The 27352-nt window shown below is 42.1% G+C and overlaps 2 protein-coding genes across 3 annotated transcripts in view; one reads left to right on the top strand and one right to left on the bottom strand.

Moving 5' to 3' along the window:
- Positions 1-11452, top strand: part of LOC140466777 (histidine ammonia-lyase-like) — a 61436-nt gene extending 49984 nt beyond the window's left edge. For both annotated transcript variants that reach the window (XM_072562394.1, XM_072562393.1), the window contains 4 exons: positions 3210-3344; positions 7759-7867; positions 7972-8041; positions 10775-11452. In XM_072562394.1, coding sequence (XP_072418495.1) covers positions 3210-3344; positions 7759-7867; positions 7972-8041; positions 10775-10906 — 446 coding nt within the window. In that variant the 3' untranslated portion in view covers positions 10907-11452. The remainder of the gene's footprint in view (positions 1-3209; positions 3345-7758; positions 7868-7971; positions 8042-10774) is intronic.
- Positions 11453-15286: 3834 nt separating this feature from the next.
- The window catches only part of amdhd1 (amidohydrolase domain containing 1), a 29656-nt gene continuing 17590 nt past the window's right edge, over positions 15287-27352 (bottom strand). Inside the window, exon 9 of the mRNA XM_072562392.1 lies at positions 15287-18040. Coding sequence (XP_072418493.1) covers positions 17935-18040 — 106 coding nt within the window. The 3' untranslated portion in view covers positions 15287-17934. The remainder of the gene's footprint in view (positions 18041-27352) is intronic.

Below are 27352 nucleotides of genomic sequence, written 5' to 3'. Positions count from 1 at the left end.
CTGAAAAATAACCCTCCACCACCACCCTCTGTCTTCTACCTTTGAGTAGTAGACTAGCCAACTTTAAGGGCAATTAATTGATCATTGGATAGGCATATGGACGAGAATAGAATAGTGTAGGTTAGATGGGCTTCAGATTGGTTCCACAGGTTGGCGCAACATCGAGAGCCGAAGGGCCTGTACTGCACTGTAATATTCTCTGTTCTATGGTCAATAACCAGGCTAGGGCTGACAAAAGGCAAATAACATTCACACCACACAATGCCAGGCAGTGGCCATCTCCAGTAACAGAGAATCTAACTTTTGCTCTTTGACATTCAATCATCATCGTTAATTCACCCACTATCAACATCCTGAGGGTTCCCATTGACCAGAAACTCAACTAGAACACCCCCAAAAAAGGCTACAACAGCAGATCAGAATACACAGTGATAATCTTAAACCTAGGGTATGCAGCAAAGAGGTAGTGTTTCTCAACGTTGCCCTAGCTGAAGGGGTTTGAGGATTCAGCAGTTCATCTGTGGAATTCTGTTGCATGATTTTTTGGAGCCAGATGTACTGAATTAATTTAAAAATGTTATGTGTTCAGAATCTAAAATTAAGTTTGAGGACAGTTTACCCTGTCATTGAACAGACAGTGGGGACATTTCCTTTTGTTTATTTAGGTGTCATTATGATTGCTGCATGTGTTTCTGTTCTTTATATTCTTTATATTCATCAGGGAATGAGAGAAAGAAAGTCGAACATTTCTGTAGTTCCTTTCATGATCACTGGGCATCCCAAACTGCTGTATAGTCAGTGAGGTTTTTTTTTTGAGGTCTCAGTGCTGGTGAAATGTAGGAAACACAGCAATCAATTTGTGCACAGCAAGATCCCAAACACAATGTGACTGATGATCAGGGAATATGGTTTGTGATCGATGTTGTGTAAAGGAAAAGAGGTGTAGAGTTATAATGTAATTCTCTGCCCCTCTGTGCCAATGCCGAATGTGGTTAATGGTGAGTGAAGATTGCTAAATTGTAGTTTCAACAGTGAATAAACCAAAGTAATGGATACATCATTGAGCTTGTAATACCTATATCTTTATGTGTTCACGTGAATTTTAACATTTTTCATCATAATCATATAGCACAGAAATAGACCCTTCATTCCAACTTGCCTGCACTAAACTGAACTAGTCCTGTTTGCCCACATTTGGCCCATAACCTCTAAACCTTTCCTATTCATGTACCAGTCAAAATGTCTTTTAAATTTTGTAGTTGTGCCCACCTCTGCCACCTTCTCTGGCAGCTTGTTCCATATACATGCCGCCCTCCATGTGGAAAACGTAGCCCCTCAGATCCTCTTTAAATTTTTCCCCTTTCAACTTAAACCATCTAGTGCTGGACTCCCCAACACTGGGGAGTAGCTATTGGCAATTCACCTTATCTATGCCTTTTGTGATTTTATAATCTTCTGTAAGATCACCTGTCAACCTTTTATGCTTCAGGGAAAAGTGACCCAGCATATCCTGCCTCTCCTTATAACTTACATCCTCTAATCTTGGTAACATCCTTATAAATCTTCTCATTTAATAACATCCTCCCTAAAGCAGGGTGACCAGAATTATAAGCACTACTCCAAAGTGGCCTTACCAATGTCTTATACATGACATCCCAACTCCTGTCCTCAGTACTGTGACAGATGAGGTTTAACCACCCCATCTACTGTGGTGTCACTTTCACGGAACAATGTACCTGTACCCCTCAGTCTTTGTTTGACAGCACTCCCCAGGGCCATAACATTAACTACGTAAGTCTTGCCCATGCTTCCTAAATACTCATACAAATCATTTATATAAATGATGTACATCCAGCACTGATCCTTGTGGCACACTGCTGGTCTGAATATCAACCGTCTACCACCACCCTCTGTCTCCTACCATCAAGGAAGTTTTATATCTAAATGGCTAGCCCTCCCTGGATTCCATGTGATCTAGCCTTACTAACCACGTGAAATCTTCTCAAAGACCTTGCTAAAGTGAATCTGGTGATTTAAACTGTGAAATCAAAAGCAGAGATAGGAATGGTTATTGTGTTCCCTATAGGGACCAATAACTTTTAAAGAGGGATATGAATTTCCCAGTGACCGACGCAGAAGAACCAGATCTAGCTTTCAGATGAAGTGAAAAAGATAGGCAAAGAATCACTACAGTATAAAAGCAATCTATTATGCCCCCCAAGCACACACCAACCTTCCAAAGAGGATCTCACCCAAAGCAATCACCCTACCCCTGCCATCCTACAGCTCATCCACCTAGTATGCAAATCCCTGCACGCTCTGGGCAATTTAGCATGGCCAATCCACCTAACCTGCACATCTTTGGACCATAGGAAAAAACCCATGCAGACATAGGGAGAATGCACAAACTCCACACAGACTGTCACCCAAGGCTGGAATCGAACCCAGGTCTTGGTGCTGTGAGGTAGCAGTGCTAACCACTGAGCTCCCACAAAAGGTGGCCTAGAGTTATTGGCACTGGAAGATACAAAATGCCACTTACTGTGCCCACTAGTGCTGGCAATGTTTCATTTTATTCATTCATTCACAGGATGAAGGCGTCACTAACTAGGCCAGCATTATTACAGCATTTAGGTCAACATCCCTCATTGTCCAGAGGGCAGTTAAAAATCAACCACATTGCTGTGGGAGTGCAGTGACATTTGTAACCAGACCAGGGAAGGATGACAGCTTTCTTCCCTAAAGGGTATCAGTAAACCAATAGATTTATTCAACAATTGACAGTAGATCCATGGTCATAGTTAGATTCTTAATTCCCGAATTTTTAAAATAGATTTCAAATTGCACCATCTGCCATGGGATTCGAACCCAGGTCCCCAGAACATTAACTAAGTCTCTGAGTTAACAGTCCAGTAAAAATACCACTAAACTATTGCCTACCCTAAAGTTACAACTAGAAAAGTTTGTTTTGGGAATTTCCGTTGTAATTGTGGCTTTATTTTATGACAGTAAAAAGTTGACACAAACTCTCAAGAAAAGGAAGAAGCAAGGTTTTGTAACATTCGCCTCAGTGGAAATAATTTATTTCTGGTTCTACAAAGAGTTTGATTGAGTGAATCTTTTTCTGCAGTTGAAAATTTGAGACTCCAGTGTTGCTGTTTTAGTTTGCAAAGTAGGTATATTGGAAATAATATTCATTATCGCCCTAGTCTCCGAGAACAAGGTGCTGTGTCATCCATCCTCTGTAGACTCTCTATCCACCAGCGCTGCCACTGAGGACCATGTCTCCATGGGTGGATGGGCCGCCAGGAAAGCGCTGAGAGTTATTGAGCATGTCGAGCAAGGTAAGACTCCATACTGGAGGTTGGTGATTTGTTGTACATCAGACATTGAGAACAATTCTGCCTGTAAGATAGTAACAAATGATCCTTTATTGATTTTATGTTTTTAACTGTTGTATTATTTCCTTACAGTTTCCTATTAAAACATTTGACCTCTGGGTAAATTCTTTCATTTATATAATGAGGTGATACAAAGCAGTTTGCTTGATGGGCAGGTTAGGGATTGACACAAATGCCCCTTCACTCTACCATCCCCAGTTACACATTATACAGTGGCTGCTGGTTACTGAATGCACCACAGCAAGTGGTTTAGAATCTTTCAGCAGCACCATCTGAAAGTGTCAGGGGGTCCTTCAGTTATACAGCACCCAGACCTGGACATACAACATTGCCAAGTGAGAAACACCAGGGAAAAGTCAGTCATACTTGGCAATGTATGACCTGGAGCCCTACTCTGAGGTATACATAACAGGTTCTGAACAATATATGTCATTAGCAAGTTTTACTGCTTCGTTTTTCTGAGTACAGAGTCCAAAATGTCAAATTCCACAGCCTAGTGGTGACCTAACAAGGGGCAATTAAGGATGGGTAATGACTGCAGCCACATATTCTCAAAACAAGAAGTAATGGTCTTTTGGCCCCATAAGAGCTGCTGTGGCCAGCTGTGTGCACTCCCATTGCAACAAGTTGTCCCCCAACATCAGGCAGGCAACAAAATGTTGAGAACTATCTTGAAACATTATGTTTTCTCTCATCAGATGCTGCCAGATCTGTTGTGTTTCTCCAGCACACTGCATTTGTTCTGTCTGGGCTGTGAAAATAACTCATGTCAGCCCCTCTAACCATGGAGTCCACATCACTAATGCATTTGGAACTGTGTTGCTAATTTCCAGAGCTGTTGCAACTTCCTTCTTTGCCTTTCTGCTTCCTCGTTCTGTCATTGCCCCAAGGTCTTTCCTGTCATATGGATTCTAAAATTGAACATAAACAGAGAGGTAGGGGAAGAGGAAAGAACAGTTGGGAGACAGCTGTTAGTGGAGAGCTGTTAAGCAGGGGATTAGAAAGTAGCCTATTACTGGTGCAGTAGGTTTTGTGCAACAGGACAGGAAAGGGAAGAGCACAGGAGGACGGGGTCCAAAGGGGGTGGGATGGGCTGAACATAGATTCATACAGCACAGAAAAGACCCATTGGCCCTACAAGTCTGCACCCACATGACTACCATTAAAAGTGCACAAATCCCAATTTCCTGCACTTCTCCCATATCCTTGAATGCTATGATATTTGAAGCATTAACCAAAATATTTTTGTATGGTTTCCAGCCTCCTCTACCTTCCCAGGCAGTGGTCTTCAGGCTCCCAACAGCTGCTGAGTGAAAAAGATTTTCCCCAAATCCCCTCTGAATCTCCTACCCCTTACCCTAAAACTATGTCCTCTCATGATTGATCCCTCAGTCAAGGGAACAGCTGCTCTCTATTCTCCCTGTCCAAGCCACGCTATACTCCTGAATCATGTCCCCCTTACTCTTCTCTGATCTAAAGAAAACTGTCCAAGCCTATTTAGCCTCTCCTTCTAGCTCAATTTCTCCATCCCAGGCAACATCCTAGTGAACTTCCTCTGTATTCCGTCTCATGCTGTCACATATTTCCTGTACTGAGGTGACCAGAACTGCATTCAGTACTCTAGCTGTGACCTAAACAATGTTCTCTACAACTTCAAAATAGCTTGTTGGTCTAGGGGTATGAATCTTGTATATTAAAGAAATATGAGAGGTTCTAGGTTCAAATCCTAGATAAGCCCTGATTGCTTGGGGCAGCACATTGGCTCGGTGGCTAGCAAGTGCTGTCTCTCAGCACCAAGGACCTGGGTTTGATTCCAGCCTCAGGCAACAGTCTGTGTGGAGTTTGCACTTTCTCCCCATGTCTGTATGGGTTTCTTCCACAGTCCAAAGATGTGCAGATTGAGTGGATTAGTTATGCTAAATTGCCCATAGTGTCTAAGGATTTGCAGGCTTGGTGGATTGGCCATGGGACGAGCAGGGGTGGGTGGCTCTAGGTAGGATGTTCTTTGGAGGGTTGGTGCAGAATCGATGTGCTGAAAGGCCTGTTTCTGCATTAGGGATTCTATGGAACACTACCTCCTTGTTCTTATACTCTCTGCCATGACTGACCAAGGCAATGTCCCATATGCCTTTTTAACAATCCTATTCACATACTCAGTTGACTTCAGGGATCTGTGAATAATTGTCCTAAGATCCCTCTGTTTCTCGTGGTCTGCAGGGAAATAGGGAAAAGGCAGGAGATTGGTAGTAAGTAAATGACCACTAGACATTGTAAAATGGGAGCACAGTGGTTACAGGAGCGTGATATGATGTTTGCACAGAGCAGGGATACAGCAGGAGTTAGAACAGATGAAACAATGCTATTGACAATCCCTAGAAAAGAGGGACTGCAACTCAGCTTCAGGTCAAATAGGGTGGGTTTTGCTTAGCTGAATTGCCCAGAGGTACAGTTCGTCATGCATGTGGCACACTGGAGGGCTCTGAACAGGACAGCATCTGCCAAAGGTTCCTGCCTGACCAAACAATATTCAACTTCTACCATCAGGATCAACATGATCTTGTTCTTCTCGATAGGGAATCATAATAAAACATTTAAGTTTGATAAAACTCAGAGATCAATACTGGGTATCTAGGCCTGTGCTGTCTCTGTTCTGGGAGTCTTTGATGGGGGACAGTGTGGATGGAGCTTTACTCTATACGTAACTCAGTGCTGTCCCTGTCTTAGAGAAAGTGAGGACTGCAGATGCTGGGGATCAGAGCTTAAAAATGTATTGCTGGAAACGCGCAGCAGGTCAGGCTGCATCAAAGGAGAAGGAGAATTGATGTTTCGGTCATAAGCCCTTCTTCAGGAAGGGCTTATGCCCGAAACGTCGATTTTCTTTCTCCTTTGATGCTGTCCTTGTCTTGGGAGTGTTTGGTGGGGGCACTGTTTAGGAACCTTTACTCTGTATACCAAACCCTTGCTGTCCCTGTCCTGGTTATGTTTGGTAGGACGGTATAGGGGGAGCTTTACTCTGTATCCAATCCCACACTGCCCCTGTCCAGGGAGTGTTTGGAGACAGTGTAGAGGAGCTGTTAATTGACCTGTGTAATTTCTCAATGCTGTTCCTTGCCCGAAGCCTGTTTGACAGTAAGATCTTGGAGGAAGACTTGCTTTGGATTGTTCCTGTGCTGTAAACAGTCCCATTGGTTGGGGTGGTGGAGCTGGGCCTGTGCTAGCCTGATTCTAGCCTGTGCTGTACCTGGACTGGGTGTGTCTGATGGGATAGTGCTTTCTTTGATCTGGCATGTGCAATACCCTCACCAAAGTGTTTGAAGATGGTAAAGGATATTTGAATATTTCCAAGTGATCAGTCTTGAGGTCAGGAGCTGAGTGGCGCTAGTAGAACCCAAAGTGGGTGTCACTGAGAAGGCTATTGCTGACCAGGGGCTGCTTGATGATGCGTTCCATTGATTTATTGATGATCAAAGGTAGACTGATGGAACAGTAATTAGCTTGGTTGGATTTGTCAGGCTTTTTGCATACAGGACATACTTGGGCAATTTTCTTTATTGTCAGATATATGTCACTGTTGTAGCTGTACTGGAACAAGTTGGCTAGAGGAGTGGCAAGTTCTGGAGCACAAGTATTTTTAGTACTATTCCCGGAACGTCGTCAGGGTCCATAACCTTTGCAGTATCCAGAGTCTCAAACTGTTTCTTGATATCATATGGAGTGAATTGAATTGGTTGAAGACTCATATCTGTGGGGATAGAGACCTCAAGGGGAGGGTGAAATAGAATAGCTTCAATGCAGAAAGAGGCCATTCAGCCTATCAAGTCTATACAAACCCTCTAAAGAGCAACCCACCCAATCTGTTACCCCACATTTCACATGGCTAATCCAGTTAACCTGCACATCTCTGGACTGGGAGGAATCCAGAGGAAACCCGCACAAACACATGGAGAATATGCAAACTCCACACAGATTCCAACTGATGGTGGAATCAAACCCTGATCCTTGGCACTGTGAGGCAGCGGTGCTAACCACTGTGCCACTCCTATCAGGTATCATTTACTTGGAGATGGATAATCTACATTGGGATGGGGATATTGGTGGAACTGGGAGAAAGTGAGGATTGAAAATGCTAGTGATCAGAGTCGAGGGTGTGGTGCTGGAAAAACACAGCAGGTTAAGCAACATCCAAGGAGCAGGAGAATCGATGTTTTGGGCATAAGCCCTTTGTCATGATCGTGGAACCTCTTTACCTCACTGTTTCTAGTCCCAATGTCCATTAAAACTTTTGATTCCAATGTTTAGCTGTGTCTAAAGTTAGTCATTTGTCATGATTTAAACCAATTGTTTTTGCTTCACTCAGTGCTTGCCATAGAGCTTCTGGCAGCGTGTCAGGGTATTGAGTTTTTACGGCCCTTAAAGACAACAACTCCCCTGGAGAAGGTGTACGATTTGGTCCGCACACTGGTGAGGTACGGTTAAACCAGCACCCTCCTGTCAATCACATGTTAACTGACTGGAAGGATTCCTATTTGGATGGTTCATTTTTTTAATTCAAACTGCTTTCCTTTTCCAGGCCTTGGATTAAAGACCGTTTCATGGCACCAGACATTGATGTTGTCCATCATTTATTGGTGGAACAAAAGGCAAGTTGGTGTTTATGTTAGATAAGACCATTTAATCATTGACAACTGAGCTGGGAAAATACATTCAAAATAATATTCCAGCCTTTTGTTTCGTTTTGATCGTTTATCAGACATTGGTTAGGAAATATCTTCATTTTAAAGGCACTTTCAGTTGAGTAATAAAATTAAGTATCCAAGTATGTTTTTTTTGAACAAACGTTGCCATTTCCATGGCGCTAAGCCAATATGCTCAGGAGGTTTGCTGTATGTTCAGGTCTTTTTGGAGGTTTGAGTGAAGGTTTTTGAAAGGAGTGCAGTGCAGTACTGAGATCATCACTACTGCAGGCTGTTGCTTCTCCACTATATTCAGCATGGGAGATGGTCACTCACTTCCTCAAGCCATTTCCCTGTTCATTCAAATCAGCAGATCCACCTTAGCCCAAATTCACTTAATATGGAGTAAAATTCACTTTTAAACCAAGCAATTTTAAAATGAAAAATGTAGTGGAGGTGGTGGCATATTGGCAATATGACTAATAATCTAATCACAATAGCTGGTGATACCTAAATTCTGATATCAAATCTGCAATTGACAGCTACTCTCAGTAACAGTGACTCATCATAAAGACCTATCTAATGTCCTTCAGGGAAGGAAACTAACATCCTTACTTGGTCGGGCAATGTGGGTGTCTGAAATGGCCCAGCAAACTACTCGGTTCAAGGGAAATTTAGAGACATGTAACAAATGTTGGTCTTATGAATGACACCTACATTCTGAGAGAGTACAAAGAAAACAATTAATCTTTCACCTTTTGCCATTTACAAAAGGAATTCTAAACTCCTACCACTCTGTGTGTAACCTGAAATATTGGACTGTAACATTTAAGTGCTGGTGGTAGATAGCATTCTGCTGGTTCAAGTACCTGCCACTATCCCCAGTCTCTGTCTCCTGCGATTTAGCCACTTTCCAAATCAGGTATAATAATTTACTGTGTTTTTTTTGGAATTCTCCACCCCAGAGGAATATGGATGTTCCATTATTGAATATGGTTTAAGACTGAAGATGCAGACTTTTGGTCTCTCAAGTAATCAGCTAATGTTAAACAGGATGAATATTTGGAGTTGAGTTGCAGAATAACTGTGATCTATTTTTGAACAAGGATATATTTTGTCATAGCTTTTGGTCTCGCATTCATCAGGATATTTTGCAAGAATACTAATTCAAGAGGAAATTGTTCATTTATATTACCTGAGAAGAGAATTCCGATTTGTTGGATAGTAGACTCCAATAGACAAAATACACTCATTAGTTAACATTCAGGCTTTGTTTCAATTTTAAAGCAGACTGGTTGATTCTGATTGGTCAGCGTAATACCTTGAGAAATGAACCAGCCAATGGCTGCTGCCTGTATTTTTGAGTTGAAATAGGCACAGTGTGTGAACATGTTGTTTTTGTCTGTAAAGAACAGGCCCCTTTGTAATAACATACATGTCCCTGTTGCACGCAAGTACGTCACATAGTAAATTGGATGTCAGCATAATTCCTCAAACATTTATCATTTGATGATCAGTGAAGCCAATCTGAGGGCTTGACTGACTCGCTGCAGTTCCTGTGTCTTTGGAGCCAATTTTCACCCAAAAGAAAAGTCCAACCATCATCACACTTCATTAGAATCATAGAATCCCCAAAGTGTGGAAACAAGCCATTCAGCCGAACAAATCCACACTGAGCCTCCGAAGAGCATCCCACCCTGACCCAACTCCTATCCCTGCATTTCCCAATCCACCCTAACCTGCATATCTCTGGACACTGCAGGGAAACTTAGCATGCCAATCCACCCTAACCTGCACATCTTTGGACTGCAGGAAGAAACCAGAGCACTGGGAGAAACCCATGGAGACATGGGGCAAATATGCAAATTCCACACACAGTCATCCAAGGGTGGGATTAAACCAGGGTCCCTGATGTGGTGAGGCAGCAGTGCTGAGCGCTGAGCCACCATGCTGCCCAACTGAAACACTGTGCTTGTGCAGAATACCCACGTTCTGTTCGCAAAAATGACCCTGAGCTTCCAGTAGCCTGTTACTTCAATGCACCACAATGTTCCCTGGCCAACATCTCTGCCTTGGGCTTGCTGCAGTGCTCCAACAAAGCTTAGTGCAAGTTGAAAGAATGGCACCTCATGTTCTGCTTCTGCATCCTTCAGGGCTCAATGTTGAACTCAATATTTTTAGAACCTGAACACCTTCTGCCATGTCCGTACCCTAATGCCCTACACACTAAACCTTGTCATCGCTCAACCAGAAATGTTAACTCTGCTTTCTCTCCGCAGATGCTAGCAGCCCCACTGAGTTTTTCCAGCAATTTGTTTTTGCTTGTCATCACGTGGACTGCTTTCAGCACAGCCAACCCTTTTTCAGCTGCTATTAGTTCCCATTACCAGCTTTCATTTCTCCCTAGCTCACTATTATCCATTCCTTTCTCTGCCTGATTGCTGTTCTCGCTCTCTGGGCTCTATCTTCACCTGTTGTTTACTCCTTCCCCTATCCCCATTCCATCTCTAGCACATATACTGTACCAACCATTTCCTAGCTACTATCATGTTCTGAAGAAAGGTCACTGGACCCGAAACGTTAACTCTGCCTTCTCTTCACAGGCACCGCCAGACCCACGATTTTTGGTTTTGTGTCATTACACTTTGCTGAGCAGCGATTTGTTTCTGTTACTGATTGACATTTCTTCCCCCCCCTTAGGTGTGGGAGGTGGCACACCCTTATATTGAAAAATACAGATCAGCCAATCTGCCGGAGGCCAGGCCCATTTCACCAACTGCTTTTACCCTGGAGCCTCCAATGTCTCCCTGCAAGAGAGCACGGATTGAATAGTATAATCGCAGTCTGCTTCAGGCAATCACCTGACATGAACTATCATATGAGCACAATGTATGTAATAAAAATACCACGGATGTTGGAAACTGAAATAAAAATAGAAAGTGATGGGGAAATGCAACAGTGCAGAGTAAAATGCATCTGTGCAAAGAGAAACCGAGTTTCTCCATCACTGTGCTCTTATTTGAGAGCTCTGTGTTAACCTTTCTGTAATATTCATACACAACTGTGCAGATCAATTTTTAAAAATAATGTTTACAAGCTCCAAACACATTTTAATTTTGTGTTGTTAAATTGTCAAGACTGTGTTCCCTTATGTGATGTGATACCTAAGTAACAAAGGTTAGCAACAGCAGTCTGCCTGAGTTTTCCAGAGTACCAACGATGTCGATAGATGCAGAAAGGTCAGTGCTCTCTGCCTGACACATTTTTAAAGACACAACTTTGTGCATCACTGGTATATTGATGGAGAAATGGCACCTGTGCTGTCGACTCCCTGCCTTTTAAGAAAATACAATACAAAGCAATTAAAAATTTTAACTATTACCCTGCTCTGCCTCTTTGTGTTCAGTTTTGTTCAACTTCCTCAGTTTTGTTTGCAGTGCTCATTTCTTTCTTTATTAGAATGTTTCTTTACCTGACTGGCATCAGTGGTTTTGATAATTGGCATCATTCTGTTTGTGAGAAATGGGGGTAATGCAGCCTGAGAGTTTTTCTGGGAGTACACAATGTAGCGATCTTCCACAGGTACCATACGTAGAGTTGTCCTTTGGTGCTGACTTATCCCTTGACATATCCTTGGTAACCTGCATTAATGCTTTGTTTTCAGGAATGAGGGACTTCTAAAGGGTTCTGAAGAAGAGTCAAACCAGACTAAAAACTAACTGTGTTTCCTGCCAAATCTGACAAATTTCTCCAGCATTTTGTTTTTGTGAGAGATGTCTGTTATGTGCAGAGTCTAGAGAAACTGGGATTATTCTTCTCTCAAGAAGAGCAGGAGAGGTTTGATAGAAATGTTCCAAATCCTGATGGATTTTGATGGGGTAATTTGGGGGAACGTCCTTTATTGCCAGAAGAGACAGTAACCAAAGAACACGAATGCAAACACCTGATTTTCCTTTTGATGTTATAAATTGTTATCGTCTGGAGGGCACAGTCTGAAAAGCTGATGGAAACAGAATCTATTGGAAATTTCAACAAAAAATTAATTGAATGTACAGAAGTCTCTGACTGAAGTTTGTAAACTGGTGTTCACCTTTATAGAGTCAGAGTCATACAGCACGGAAGCAGACCCTTTGGTCCAACTTGTCAATACTAACATCACAATCTGACCTAGTTTCATGTCCCAATGTTTGGCCCATTTCTCTCTAAACTTTTCCTATTCACATACCCATCCAGATGCCTTTTAAATGTTGTTGTTGTACCATCTCCACTATTTCCTCTGGCAGCTCATTCCATACATGCAGTACCCTCTGAAAAAGGATCTGAGGGGTAATCTTATCATTCAATGTTTCCCCCCTCACCTTAAACCTATGCCCTCTAGTTTAGGGCTCCCACACGCTATAAAAGAGACCTTGGCTATTCACCCTACCTACTTTTTGACCTTTTAGGAATTGGGGCATTGGACCTTGTTCTCTCAAAACCTGATTCTGTTGTTTCCTGTCAACAACTTTTGTCTTGGGTGGTTTCAGCAAATCAATTGCCATATGGGCAGCACAGTGGCTCAGTAGTTAACACTGGTGCCACACTGTGCCAGGGACCCAGTTCAACTCTACCCTCAGGTAGAGTTTGTCTGTGTGAGTTTGCACGTTTTCCCCGTGTCTACATGCAGGTGCTGCAGTTTTCTCCTACAGTCCAAAGATGTGCAGGTTAGGTGGATTGGCCATGGGAAATGCGGAAGGGAAGGGTGGGGGGTAGATACATTGTCTGAGCAAACCTTTCTATCAAGCTACTTGTGGCTGTATGGCTGGTCCAGGATTGGACCAAAGCTATAATGGAGTCTGGGTGTGTCAAATTGATCAAAACTAATGAAAATATTTCATATGATGCAATCAAACTTCTTTATTCCCAATATTTTCAGCAAAAAAAATGTAGAATCTCAACAACAAATGATTTTTTTCTGTTCTTATAGCTCCTGTGACCACCAGGTGTCCCTCTTCGTGGCTTCCAATTATTTCTTGGCACCTTTTATTGTGAAACAATCTGACAACTGGTGACTCGTGACAAGCTTCTTTATTTTGGAAATCTCTATTCTTCCTTTATGCCGGCAACTAATCCTCAAATTTTGCTCAATGGCATCTTTTGTCAAACTTCCATTGTCTCAAACAGAACAGTTACTCACATCACACTATATGGCAAACGTTTCTCAGATTTCCCTTCTGTAGGATTCCATTTTGAATATTGGATAAATGCAACCCTACATCCATAGCTTCTATATCCTACATATCTTATAACCTATATCCATAGGCTATATTTCAGCAGGTAAGGTACTTGTAACTACTCTTTCTATTTTCTTCACTTCCTGGGCCAACTTTTATTACTCTTTCCCACTAAGAATATGAAGAGCCCTGCCCTATGTTAATAGGCACTTTGGAGATTGGCAATGTGATGTATTGCTAAAGAGGACTAATCATACATTCTCTGTCATCTTAGGCTGAAAACTGAACTGTACAACTTTCTGCTTTTAATCTCGTCATTGTTTTATTTGCTCTCAAGACTTCCTCAGAGGGATGTTTCATACAGCATTCCACTCCACTAAAGTCATTGGGTCTAGTCTCAACACACAAACAGTTTAACAGACAAATCAAAATTCTTAATAGGTCTGCTTCTTTAAGAGTCATAGAGTCACACAGCACAGAAACAGACCCTTTGGTCCAACTCATCCATTGCTGACCAAGTTTCCCAAATAAACTAGTTCTATTTGTCTGTGTTTGGCCCATGTCCATACAAACCTTTTCTATTCATATACCTGTCAAATGTCTTTTAAATATTGTAATTGTACCTGCGTTCATCACTTCCTCTGGCAGTTTATTCCACATACAAACCACCCTCTGTGTGAAAATGTTGCCCTCCGGTCCCTTTGAAATCTTTTTCCTCTTCCCTTAAAGTTATGTCCTCTTTCTGTAAGGACCTGCCTGATTTACCGGGATGCGATTTACACTTTCCAAAGAAGACTGTTGATCCAAATTCTTGAAAAACCCAGATCAGGTATCGGTCATCTTGGCCAATCTGTTCAGTCAAAAAATTGTGTTCAGGAAAATAATAAAACTAGTGTTCCTTTATCACATTGTCATTTTATTTCTCTGAACTAGCTTGTTCTCAGGATCCCTAGGAAAATGGCTTCTTGGTGTGTGTTTTGAAGGGAGTTGTCCATGTTATGCGTGGTCTTCCTTGTCCTGAAAAGAGTGCAGCTTGCTGTAGGTTTTCCTGAGAAGTAACTTCGAAGTTAATTTCTCATTCCATCTGATAAAGTTTGTCCCTGATTCACTCACAAGCATGCCTGCCAATTTTTTGCTATAGTATCAGTAGAATGTTGATTTAAACTGAATTCAGCTTAACTTGGAAAAACAGAACTGAGAAAAAACCAGAGACTTGCTATATTATTCAACCAATAAACACAGTTGTTAAGTTTCCCTTCAACTTGCAAAAATGCACCTTTTATGTCAATTGATGGACCTTCCTAAGAGTATGTTGCGAAGGGGGCTGAGAAATGTTTTATTTATTCATTTGTGGGACATGAATGTCGCTGGTTGGTCCAGCGTTTATTATCTGCCCCTAGTCGCTCTTAAGAAGGTGATGGTGAGCTGCCTTCTTGAATCGCTGCAGTCCATCAGGTTTACCCATAATGCCGTTAGAGAATTCCAGGATGTTGACCTAATGACAGTGAAGGAACGGCAAATATTTCCAAGTCAAAATGGTGAGTGGCTTGGAGTAGAACTTACATGTGCTGGTGTTCCCTTGTATCTGCTTCCCTTGTCCTTTTAGATGGAAGTGTTTGTGAGTTTCAAAGGTGCTGTTTCAGGATCTCTAGTGAATTACTGCTTTGCAACTTGTAGATAGTGCGCACTGCTACTACTGCAAATCAGGAGCATTCTGGACTGAGTAAACAGGGAGATACTGTCCCTGTTTGTAAAGGACAGGGCACAGCTTTAAAGTGGAGTAAATGTCAGGTCAGATAACACTTTTTCCTTCAACTGCCTGGAAATGTGGTGGAAGCAGGTTAAATTGAATCTTCAAGAGGGTATCAGATGTTTATTAAATAGAAATAACATACAGGATATGGAGAAAAGGCAGGTGTTTAGTATGAAGGCAAAATGCCCAGAGAGCTGGTGCAGACATAGTGAACAGAAGGCCTCCAATTGCACCTGAACAGTTCTCTAATTCTGTGATTATCAAAATGCAGGCAATCAATAGATCTGTACAAGAAAAAAACAGGAAGAAGTTTTTGTTCATCAACAAGTAGTTTATTGAGGTGCAATTCTCTGTCACTTTGAATTTAGAGCTAATTAGTAAAATGATATAATATTTTGAATTCATAGTTCCTGTGATACTATTGAGCACTGATGACACAAATTAATTGTCATCTTGCTTCAGGGTTTTCTACAAAGCAATCTGAAACCCAAAACAAGGTTGTGTTACGATATGAAGATGGACAGCCAAATCAAATCAGCCTCCCATTCCATGGAATTACAACACAGTCAAATTAAATTACTTAATGACCCTTAAAATTAGCCCCAATGGCTACTAATCTTTTTTTTAAAGTAACAGGTACCAGACTTTGTGATTAACTAATACTAGACACCAGATTCCTAGCATAAATAAAATACTTAACAATTTATTAATACAATAGCTTTAGCACATCAAAATTAGATAAGATAATGTAATTAATGTCTATGATTTAAACCTAATCTTCTTTGATTCTAGTCCCCATTCTTGTGCAAGGTCAGACAAACAAAGAGACATAGTTAAGGGAGAAATCAAAAGAAAAAAAATGAGAAAAAAAATGTAATTACAAAGTTCACTTAAAGCAGATTCCATGATTTGTAATCTCACAGGCACATGGGCTGTATCTTTCCTGGCTCCTGAAGATACTAATGCATGCAAATAGCATTCAGTAAAGTCTGAGGAATATCCATATAATACTTTGAATTGAGATTCTATTCATTGAATTTTCAATAACATGATAAAGGGAGGATAACCATGGAGTAATCAAACCTCCATCCTGTAGCTTTCACAGTCTCAATTGTTATAACTTAAACACAGTTCCAAAACCAGTTCAAACTTAGGTTTGTCTTTCTTAGACTGGTTAACCCACAGAAAGGCCCCAGTTAACATTTAATATCTGCTATCTGTTTGACCACAATGTATCCCAAAACCGAAACAACTGCTATCTTTTTTGAACAAAAATCAACCTGCAATTAACTTCCAGGCCTGGCCTCATAAGCAAACATCCGTTTGTTCCCCCTTTATTTTTAAACAAGCTGTTGCACACTCCGAAGGTGATGAGGGATAGGATTTCTGACTATTTGGAAAAGCATAGAATGATTAAAGGCAGTCAGCATGGCTTTGTGAGGGGCACGTCATGCCTCTCAAATCTTACTGAGTTCTTTGAGAAGGTGATGAGACATGTTGACAAAGATCGAGCAGTGGATGTAGTGTATATGGACTTCAGCAAGGCATTTGATAAGGTTCCCCATGCAAAGGTTCATTGATAAAGTCGGGAGGTATGGGATACAGGGAGATTTGGCTGTATGGATTCAGAATTGGTTGGCTGACAAAAGGCAGAGAATGGTTGCAGATAGAAAGTATTCTGCCTGGAGGTCAGTGGTGAGTGGTGTCCGGCAGGGCTCTGTTCTCGGGCCTCTGTTCTTTGTAGTTTTTATAAATGACTTGGATAAGGAGGTTGAGGGATGGGTTAGTAAATTTGCCATTGACACAAAGGTTGGAGGTGCCATTGATAGTATCAAGGGTTATTGCAGGCTGCAGCACGACATAGACAGGATGCAGAGCTGGGCTGAGAAATGGGGCAGATGGAGTTCAATCTGGATAAATGTGAAATGATGCATTTTGGAAGGTCGAACTTGAATGCTGAATATAGAATTAAAGACAGGATTCTAGGCAGTGTGGAGGAACAAAGGGATCTTAGTGTTCAAGTGCATAGATCTTGCAATGTTGCCACCCAAGTGGATAGGGTTGTTAAGAAAGCATATGGCGTTTTGGCTTTCATGAACAGGGTGATTGAGTTTAAAGCTGCAAGGTTTTGCTGCAGCTCTACAAGACCCTGGTGAGACCACACTTGGAATATTGTGTCCAGTTCTGGTCACCATATTATAGGAAAGATATGGAGGCATTGGACAGGGTGCAAAGAAGGTTTACCAGATGCTGCCTGGACTGGAGGGCTTGCCTTATGAAGAGAGGTTAACTAAGCTCGGACTTTTCTCTCTGGAGAGCAGGAAGAGAGGTCACCTGATCGAGATGTACAAGGTATAGATAGAGGCATAGATAGAGTCAATAGCCAGAGACTTTTCCCCAGGGCAGGGTTGACTGGCATGAAGGGTCATAGTTTTAAGCTATCAGGGGGAAGGTATAGAGGAAATGTCAGAGGTAGATTCTTTACACAGAGAATTGTGAATGTATGGAATGTGTTGCCAGAAGTTGTGATGGAAGCAGAGTCATTAGAGACATTTAAGCGACTGCTAGACATGCACTTGGGTATTAGTGAATTGAGGGGTGCATAGGTTAGGTTATTTTATTTTAGATTAGAAATATCCTTGGCACAACATCGTGGGCCTAGGGGACTGTTATGTGCTGTACTTTCCTACGTTCTATGTTCTAATACTTTTAGTACTCAGCTCTCAGTTCACGACTCCAAACCAAAAATGAATAAAAAATAACAAATGAAATAATAAAAGATCAGGAAGGGTTCTATCAGTTGCTGATCTATCTATTTTAGCTACTCGTACTCTGGATGAAGTTCCTGCAGAATAGTTCACCGTCATTTAGCTGAGGATTTGGACTTAGAACTGTTAATAATCCAGGCAGCTTTTATTTTCGTATGCGATCTTTCCTTTGGTAATGACATACTTGATTAGATCCTGATGACCTCCAAACTGATAAATCAAATGCTCCCACCTTTAAAACAAAAGACAGGGATTTACTCTGGCAATGTATGAATCACACTGTAGCTTTCTAAAATAATCTTAATTCCGGCTTCAACTTGGAAACATCAACTGCATTTGCAGAAGTTGGAGCAAAGTGTAAAAAAAAGAACAGCACCTAGATCAAAAAAGGATGATGTATACAATTAGAGCTGAAAATGTGTTGCTGGAAAAGCGCAGCAAGTCAGGCAGCATCCAAGGAGCAGGAGAATCGACGTTTCGGGCATGACCCCTTCTTTAGGAATGAGGATTCCTGAACTCATTCCTGAAGAAGGGCTCATGCCCGAAACATCGATTCTCCTGCTCCTTGGATGCTGCCTGACCTGCTGCGCTTTTCCAGCAACACATTTTCTGCTCCGATCTCCAGCATCTGCAGTCCTCACTTTCTCCTAGTTGATGTATACAATTAGCAGATTAAACGTAATGAAGGAGCCCAAAAGGAGCAAAAACAGCAAGCTAAATTCATTGGTATGTTGTAGATTTTTCAACTCCTTACAAAGAAAGACTTGCAGTTATATAGCACCCTGTGCATCTGAAAGTAAAGGAAATGCTTTGAACATAATTTATTACTATAAAATGGGAAACACGACACCCAAGCAACACTAGTATGAGAATGAGCAGAGAATTTATTTTTCTGGTACCAATGAGGGTTAAATATGAGTGAGGACAACAGACTTAGTATTCCTTCTGAATAATGCCAGGGTGTCTTTTACATCCACCTGAGAGGGTGGAAAGCTCTTTGGTTAACATCTCATCTGAAGCAATCCCCGAGGACTGCACAGAAGTTTCAGCCTTGATTTATTTGATAATCTGAACTGAGACTTGAACCCATAATCATCTTAATTAATCAGAAGTGTTCCCCACTGAAGCACTGGTTCATTCTCCTGGATCATTGGTAGCTGCTGAATTTTGTAAGCTATTCCTGCAGGAGATTTGCAGTCATTATATGCCACACTTGTACTACTTTCATACATCCACTGTCATCCAACTATGCCTAGATTTTTAAAAATTCATTCACAGGATGTGGGTATTGTTGGCTGGGCCAGTATTTATTGCCCATCCCTAGTTACCATTGAGAAGGTGGTGGCGAGCTGTCTTCTTGAACAGCTGTTATCCTTATGCAGTGACCATCAGTGTTTGGGGCAGCATGGTGGCTCCGTGGTTAGCACTGCTGCCTCACAGCAAGGGACCCAGGTTTGATTCCTACCTCAGGTAACTGTCCGTGTGAAGTTTGCACATTCTCCCCATGTCTGCATGGGTTTCCTCTGGGTGTTCTGGTTTCCTCCCACAGTCCAAAGATGTGCAGGTCAGGTGAATTGGCCATGCTAAATTGCCCATAGTGTTACGTTCATTAGTCAAGGGGAATATAGGGTAGGGGAATGGGTCTGGGTGGATTATTCTTCGGCGAGTCAGTGTGGACTTGTTTGGCCTAATGGCCTGTTTCCATACTGTAGGGAATCTAATCTAATCTAATCCATAAACCCACAATACCATTGGAAATATGAGTTGAGTGAGCTTCTGGTCAATAGTATCCCAGGATGTTGACAATGTGGAAATTCAGTGATGGCATCTCCATTGATGGTCAGGGGATGGAATTTAAATGATCTCTTTTGGAAATGGTCATTGCCTGGTATTTATATGATGTGAATGTCACTTGCTACTTGTTGGCCCAAGCCTGGATGTTGTCCAGATCTTATTGCATTTGAGCATGGACTGCTGCCCAGTATCTGGGGAGTTCTGAATGGTGCTGAACATTGTGCAGTCATCAGTGAACATGCCCACTTGTGGACCTTATGATGGAGGGAAGGTCATTGATAAAGCAGCTGAAGATGATTGGGCCTTGAGGAACTCCTGCAGGGTTGTTTTGGAGTTGATTTGACTGACTTCCAACAACCACAATCATCTTCCTTTGCACCAGATATGACTCCCATCAGCAGAGAGTTTTCCCCCATTGAACCCCCCTTTCCCTCCTCTCTTCACATTGCCCTCGAGAAGAGATCATGAGTAATGATTAATTAACCTGCTCACTGGTCTGTAAACAAGGTTACAGAATGGGCATTTGTATAAACAGCATTTTTTCAAGTGGTTTGAGACAATGGGAGAGATGAACACTTTCCGTCAGTGTAAATGAAGTCAGTAATTCATGGCATCGTTATAAATTGGGCTCTGACAGTGAAAGTGGGACTTGAATCCATGATCTCCTGGCTCAGACTGGGGTGTGCCAACCACTGAGCCACAGTCAAAATTGCAGCCTTGCCATCAGTGAGTTAAATCCCAGTCTCCCATATGACAAGCTGCGCACTAACCATTACACAGATGCTAAAAAAACACAATTGAGAGCTTTCCTTTTCAAATCTGGATTATCCAATAATTTAAACAACCAAATTAACAACAGCAGCAACTTTGATTTATATAGCACCCATAACTTAAAGAAACACCACAAGGCAGTACATGAGAGTGACTATAAAGCAGAATCTGACATCAAATTATGCAAGGTTCCACCTAGGCAGTTTACCAATGGTTTGGGTGGGCTTAAATAGGAAACAACTGTGGAAAGGCAAAGAGGATTAGAGAGAGAATTCGAGAATTTTGATAGCAAAGTAGAAATTCAGGATGAAGATAATTACACTACAATAAATGACCTTCAATCCATCATATGGTCAAGAGTAGGGATGTTCATCAATGATTGCACAATGTTCAGCATCATTCACAACTCTTCAGGTACTGAAGCAATCCATGTTCAAATGCAACAAGATCTGGGCAATATTCAGGCTTGGATGATAACTAAACTATCAAAGGACACTTATTAGACCTCAGATGAAGTGTTATGTACAGTTATGGGTATCACAATCCACCCAGACCCATTCCCCTACCCTATATTCCCCTTGACTAATGAACGTAACACTATGGGCAAGGTGAAAGTGCATTGGAGAGAGTTCAGTGCAATATAGAATAATGGTTCCAGTAATGAGAAACATTGGTTTTGAGGATAGATTGAAGATGTTGGGACTGTTCTCTTTGGAGAGAAAAATGTTGAGTGGAGATTTGATAGCAGGCTGGGCAGAGTCGGTAGGGAGAAGCTGTACCTGCTTGTCAAAGAAACAAGAGCAAGACCAAGAGAGCCTGGATTTAAAATTATATGCAAAAGAAGCAAGGTGAAGTGAGATTAATAACTCAGTGAGTACTTAGTATATAGAATGCACTGAAAATGTGTTGCTGGAAAAGCGCAGCAGGTCAGGCAGCATCCAAGGAACAGGAGAATCGACGTTTCAGGCTGAGGAAGGGCTGATGCCCGAAACGTCGATTCTCCTGTTCCTTGGATGCTGCCGGATCTGCTGCGCTTTTCCAGCAACACATTTTCAGCTCTGATCTCCAGCATCTGCAGTCCTCACTTTCTCCATATAGAATGCACTGCCTGGAAATGTGTTAGGGAAATGTGAGGCATTCAAGAGGGCATTGGATAATTACTGGGATAGTACTGGGTGAGACCCAGGGAAATAAAGAGGAAAGGGATCAATCTGAGACTGGTACAGTTGAGAAAAGAAGCGAGTCAAACAGGCAGGGACAAAGCAGAGAACAAGGTAGGACTGATAAATTAAACTGCATTTATTTCAATGCTAGAGGCCTAACATGGAGGGCAGGTGAACTCAGGGCATGGTTAGGAACATGGGTCTGGGATATCATAGCAATTTTAAAAATGTGGCTTAGGGTAGGACAGGACTGGCAGCTTAATATTCCAGGATACAAATGCTACAGGAAGAATAGAAAGGGAGGTAAGAAAGGAGGGGGAGTGATGTTTTTGACAAGGGATAGTGTTACAGCTGTACTTAGGGAGGATATTCCTGGGAATACATCCAGAGAAGTTATTTGGGTGGAACAGAAATGAGAAAGGGATGATCACCTTATTGGGATTGTATTTTAGACCCCCTAATAGCCAACAAGAAATTGAGAAACAAATTTGTAAGGAGATTTCAGTTCTCTGTAAGAATAATAGGTGGTTATGAGAGGGGATTTTAACTTTCCAAACATAGACTGGGACTGCCATAGTGTTAAGGGTTTAGATGGAGAGGAATTTGTTAAGCATGTACAAGAAAATTTTTTGATTCAGTATGTGGATGTACCTACTAGAGAAGGTGCAAAACTTGACCTGCTCTTGGGAAATAAGGCAGGACAGGTGACTGAGGTGTCAGTGGGGGAGCACCTTGGGGCCAGCGACCATAATTCTATTCATTTTTAAAAAGTGATGGAAAAGGATAGACCAGATCTAAAAGTTGAGGTTCTAAATTGGAGGAAGGTTAATTTTGAAGGTATTAGGCAAGAGCTTTCAAATGCTGATTGGGGGCAGATGTTCAGAGGTAAAGGGACAGCTGGAAAATGTGAAGCCTTCAGAAATGCCTTCAGTGTGAAAGGAAAGGCTGGTAGGTATAGGGAATGCTGGATGACTGGAGAAATTGAGGGTTTGGTTAAGAAAAAGAAAGAAGTATATGTCAGGTACAGACAGCAGCGATCGAGTGAATCCTTAGAAGAGTATAAAGGCAGTAGGAGTATACTTATAAACAAAATCAGGAGGGCAAAATGGGGACATGATATAGCTTTGGTAAATAGGATTAATTAAAATCCAGAGGCTTTTTACAAATAAATGAAGGACAGAAGGGTAACTAGGGAGCGAATAGGTCCCCTCAAAGCTCAGCAAGGCGGTCTTTGTGTGGAGCCGCAGGAGATGGGGGAGATACTAAATGTGAATTTTGCATCATTGTTTACTGTGGAGATCGATATTAAATGTAGGGAAATAGATGGTGACATCTTGAAATATTACAGAGGAGGAAGTGCTAGATGTGTTGAAACACAAAACGGTGGATAAATCCCCAGGACCTGATCAGGTGTACCCTAAAACTCAGTGGGAAACTAGGGAAGTGATTGCTGGGCCCCTTGCTGAGATATTTGTACCATCAATACTCACAGGTGAGGTGCCGGAAGACTGGAAGTTGGCCAACGTGGTACCACTATTTAAGAAGGGTGGTAAGGAAAAGCCAGGGAATTGTAGACTGGTGAGCCTGATGTTGGTGTTGGGCAAGTTGTTGGAGGGAATCCTGAGGATGTACATGTGTTTGTAAAGGCAAGGACTGATTAGGGATAGTCAACATGGTTTTGTGCATGGGAAATCATGCCTTACACACTTGATTGAGTTTTTTGAGTAACAAAGAGGATTGATGTGGGCGGAGCAGTGGACATGATCTGTATGGACTTCAGTAAGATGATTGACAAGGGTCCCCATGGGAGATTGGTTAGCAAGGTTAGATATCATGGAATACAGGCAGAACTATCCATTTGGATACAGAACTGGCTCAAAGATAGAAGACGGAGGATTGTTTTTCAGACTGGAGGCCTGTGACCAGTGGAATGCTACAGGGATCGGTGTTGGGTCCACTACTTTTCATCATTTATATAAATGATTTGGATGTGAACACAGGAGGTGCAGTTAGTAAGTTTGCAGATGACACCAAAATTGGAGGTGTGGCAGTCAGCAAAGAAGGTTACCTCAGAGTACAATGGGATCTTGATCAGATGGACCAATGAATTGAGGAGTGGCAGATGGATTTTAATTTAGATAAATGCGAGGCGTTGCATTTTGGGAAAGCAAATCTTAGCAGGACTTATACCCTTAAGTAGGGTCCAGGGGAGTGTTGCTGAACAAAGAGACCTTGGAGTGCAGGTTCATAGCTCCTAGAAAAGAGAGTAGCAGGTAGATAGGATAATGAAGAAGACACTTGGTATGCTTTCCTTTATTGAGTTTATGAGTTGGGAGGTCATGTTGCGGCTGTACAGGATGTTGGTTCGGCCACTTTTGGAATATTGTGTGCAATTCTGGTCTCCTTCCTATCAGAAGGATGTTGTGAAACTTGAAAGGGCTCAGAAAAGATTTGCAAGGATGTTGTCAGGGTTGGAGTATTTGAGTTATAAGGAGCGGTTGAATAGGCTGGGGCTGTTTTCACTGGAGCATTGGAGGTTTGGGGTGACCTTATAGAGGTTTACAAAATCGTGTGGGGCATTGAGAGGATAAATAAACAAAGTCCTTTCCCTGGGGTGGGGGAGTCCAGAACTAGAGGGCATAGGTTTAGGGTGAGTGAGGAAAGATATGAAAAACCTGAGGGGCAATGTTTTCACACAGAGTGTGGTATGGGTATGGAATGACCTGCCAGAGGAAGTGGTGGAGGCTGGTACAATTGCAACATTTAAAAGGCATCTGGATGGGTATATGAATACGAAGGGTTTGGAGGGATATGGGCCGAGTGCTGGCAAATGGGACTAGATTGGGTTGGGATATCTGGTCGGCATGGACGGGTTGGACCGAAGGGTCTGTTTCTGTGCTGTACACTTCATGATGCTGTAGTGTGCAGGGATGGGGGGGGGGGGGGGGGGAAGCGGGGAGGGATGGCAGGAGATTGGCACTTGGTAATGATGCTCATTTGAAGTGCGAGTGTTGCACTATGGGCTGAATGGCCTCCTTCTGGACTATAATAATTCTACCATTATCACAGATCATTTACATGAAGCAATTTTTCTTTCAGAGGGGGTCCTCTACTTCTCTTAACTCCAGCAGCAAACATTCAGCAAAGTGAATTCTAAAAACTATTAAAGATTTGTTACATGGAGTAGAAGCTCGAGTTTCAAAGTCCATTTCAATAGAAGGGAAGTGAAGAGCAGAACACAAACCAGTTCTAGTTGAAATGTAATGTTGGTGGAGCGTTAACTCTAACAGTAGAAAATGTTAGATTTCCCTTTAATAGAAAGTTCAATGTCAGGTGACTCTTTGCATTGATTTGTAATTACAGCAAACCTTTTATTAATTGGTACCCATGGGACAAAGCAGTGTGCTAGTTAATCAGATAAGCAAGACTCCACCTATTCAATGTAAAAATACACATCAAGTCGCGGAAACATAATGCATGTATGGAATGACCTGCCAGAGGAAGTGGTGGAGGCAACAATTGCAACATTTAAAAACCATCTGGATGGGTATATGACCATCACTGCTTTACTTCATTTACAGCATAAATTACTTCAATAATAAGGTAACTTTGCCTTAAACAAAAATTAGTACAGAGAGCCCTCTGACACGCTCCTTCAACCGACTGCTTTTTGAAACCATGACGTGGAAGTGCCGATGTTGGACTGGGGCAGATAAAGTTAAAAATCACACTGTGCCAAGTGACAGTCCAACAGGTTTATTTGGAAGTACAAGCTTCAAACAAGCACTGCTTCTTCATCAGGTAACCAGTGGAGTAGGATCATTGGACATAGAATCTATAGCAAAAGATCATACTGTCTTACAACTGATGTGAGATATTGAATAAACCTAGACTGCTGTTAATAGACAATAGGTGTGGGAGTAGGCCACTCTGCCCTTCAAGCCAGCACCACCATTCATTATGATCATGGCTGATCATCCTCAATCAGTATCCTGTTCCTGCCTTATCCCCATAACCCTTGATTTCACTATCCTTAAGAACTCTATCCAACTCTTTCTTGAAAGTATCCAGAGACTTGGCCTCCACAGCCTTCTGGGGCAGAGCATTCCATACACCCACCACTCTCTGGGTGAAGAAGTTTCTCCTCAACTCTGTTCTAAATGGCCTACCCCTTATTTTTAAGTCCTCTGGTTCGGGACTTACCCATCAGCGGAAACATGCTTCCTGCCTCCAGAGTGTCCAATCCTTTAATAGTCTTATACGTCTCAATCAGATCCCTGGTCAGCCTTCTAAACTCAAGGGTATACAGGCCCAATCGCTCCAATCTTTCAACGTAAGATAGTCCCGCCATTCTGGGAATCGACCTTGTGAACCTACGCTGCACTCCCTTAATAGCCAGAATGTCTTTCTCAAATTTGGAGACCAAAACTGCACACAATATTCCAGGTGCGGTCTCACCAGGGCCCTGTACAGCTGCAGAAGAACCTCTTTGCTTCTTAATTCCTCTTGTTGTGATGGCCAGCATGCTATTAGCTTTCTTCATTGCCTGCTGTACCTGCATGCTTGCCTTCATTGACTGATGTACAAGAACACCTAGATCTCGTTGTACTGCCCCTTTACCTAACTTGACTCCATTTAGGTAGTAATATGCCTTCCTGTTCTTGCCACCAAAGTGGATAACCACACATTTGTCCACATTAAACTGCATCTGCCATGCATCTGTCCACTCACCTAGCCTGTCCAGGTCACCCTGTAATCTCCTAACATCCTCCTCACATTTCACCCTGCCACCCAGCTTTGTATCATCAGCAAATTTGCTAATATTACTTTTAATACCATCATCTATATCATTAATGTATATTGTAAAAAGCTGCAGTCCCAGCACTGATCCCTGCGGTTCCCCACTGGTCACCACCTGCCATTCCAAAAGGGAGCAGTTTATCACTACTCTTTGTTTCCTGTCAGCCAACCAATTTTCAATTCATGTCAGTATTTTGCCCCCAATATCATGCGCCCTAATTTTGCTCACTAACCTATGAGGGACTGGATCTCCCTTGTCCATCTTCAGAGTTACATCCTCAAAAGATTCCAGAAGATTAGTCAAGCATGATTTCCCCTTCATAAATCCATGCTGACTCTGACCTATCCTGTTACTGCTATCCAGATGTGTTGTAATTTCGTCCTTTATAATTGATTCCAGCATCTTTCCCACCACTGAGGTCAGACTAACTGGTCTATAATTTCCTGTTCTCTCTCTCCCACCTTTCTTAAAAGGTGGTACAACATTTAGCCACCCTCTAATCCGCAGGAACTGATCCTGAATCTATCGAACTCTGGAAAATAATCACCAACGCATCCACGATTTCTCGAGCCATGTCCTTCAGTACCCTGGGATGTAGACCATCAGGACCCAGGGACTTATCAACCTTCAGACCTTAACAGTCTCTCCAACACCAACTCCTGGCAAATACAAATTCCCATCAGTTCAGGTCCTTCAGCCACTATTACCTCTGGGAGATTGCTTATGTCTTTCCCAGTGAACACAGATTTGAAGTACCAATTCAACTCCTCTGCCATTTCTTTGTTCCCCGTAATATATTCCCCTGTTTCTGTCTTCAAGGGCCCAATTTTAGTCTTAACCTTTTTTTTCCTTTCACATACCTAAAAAAGCTTTTACTATCCTCCTTTATATTTTTGGCCAGTTTACCTTCGTACCTCATTTTTTCTCTGCATATTTCTTTCTTAGTAATCCTCTGTTGTTCTTTAAAAGCTTCCCAGTCCTCCGTTTTCCCACTTTGCTATGTTATACTTTTTGT

This window comes from Chiloscyllium punctatum, chromosome 44 (assembly GCF_047496795.1).
Source record: "Chiloscyllium punctatum isolate Juve2018m chromosome 44, sChiPun1.3, whole genome shotgun sequence".
NCBI lineage: Eukaryota > Metazoa > Chordata > Chondrichthyes > Orectolobiformes > Hemiscylliidae > Chiloscyllium > Chiloscyllium punctatum.
Note: the sequence above shows the minus strand (reverse complement) of the source record. Positions and strands in the feature narration are given on the sequence as shown.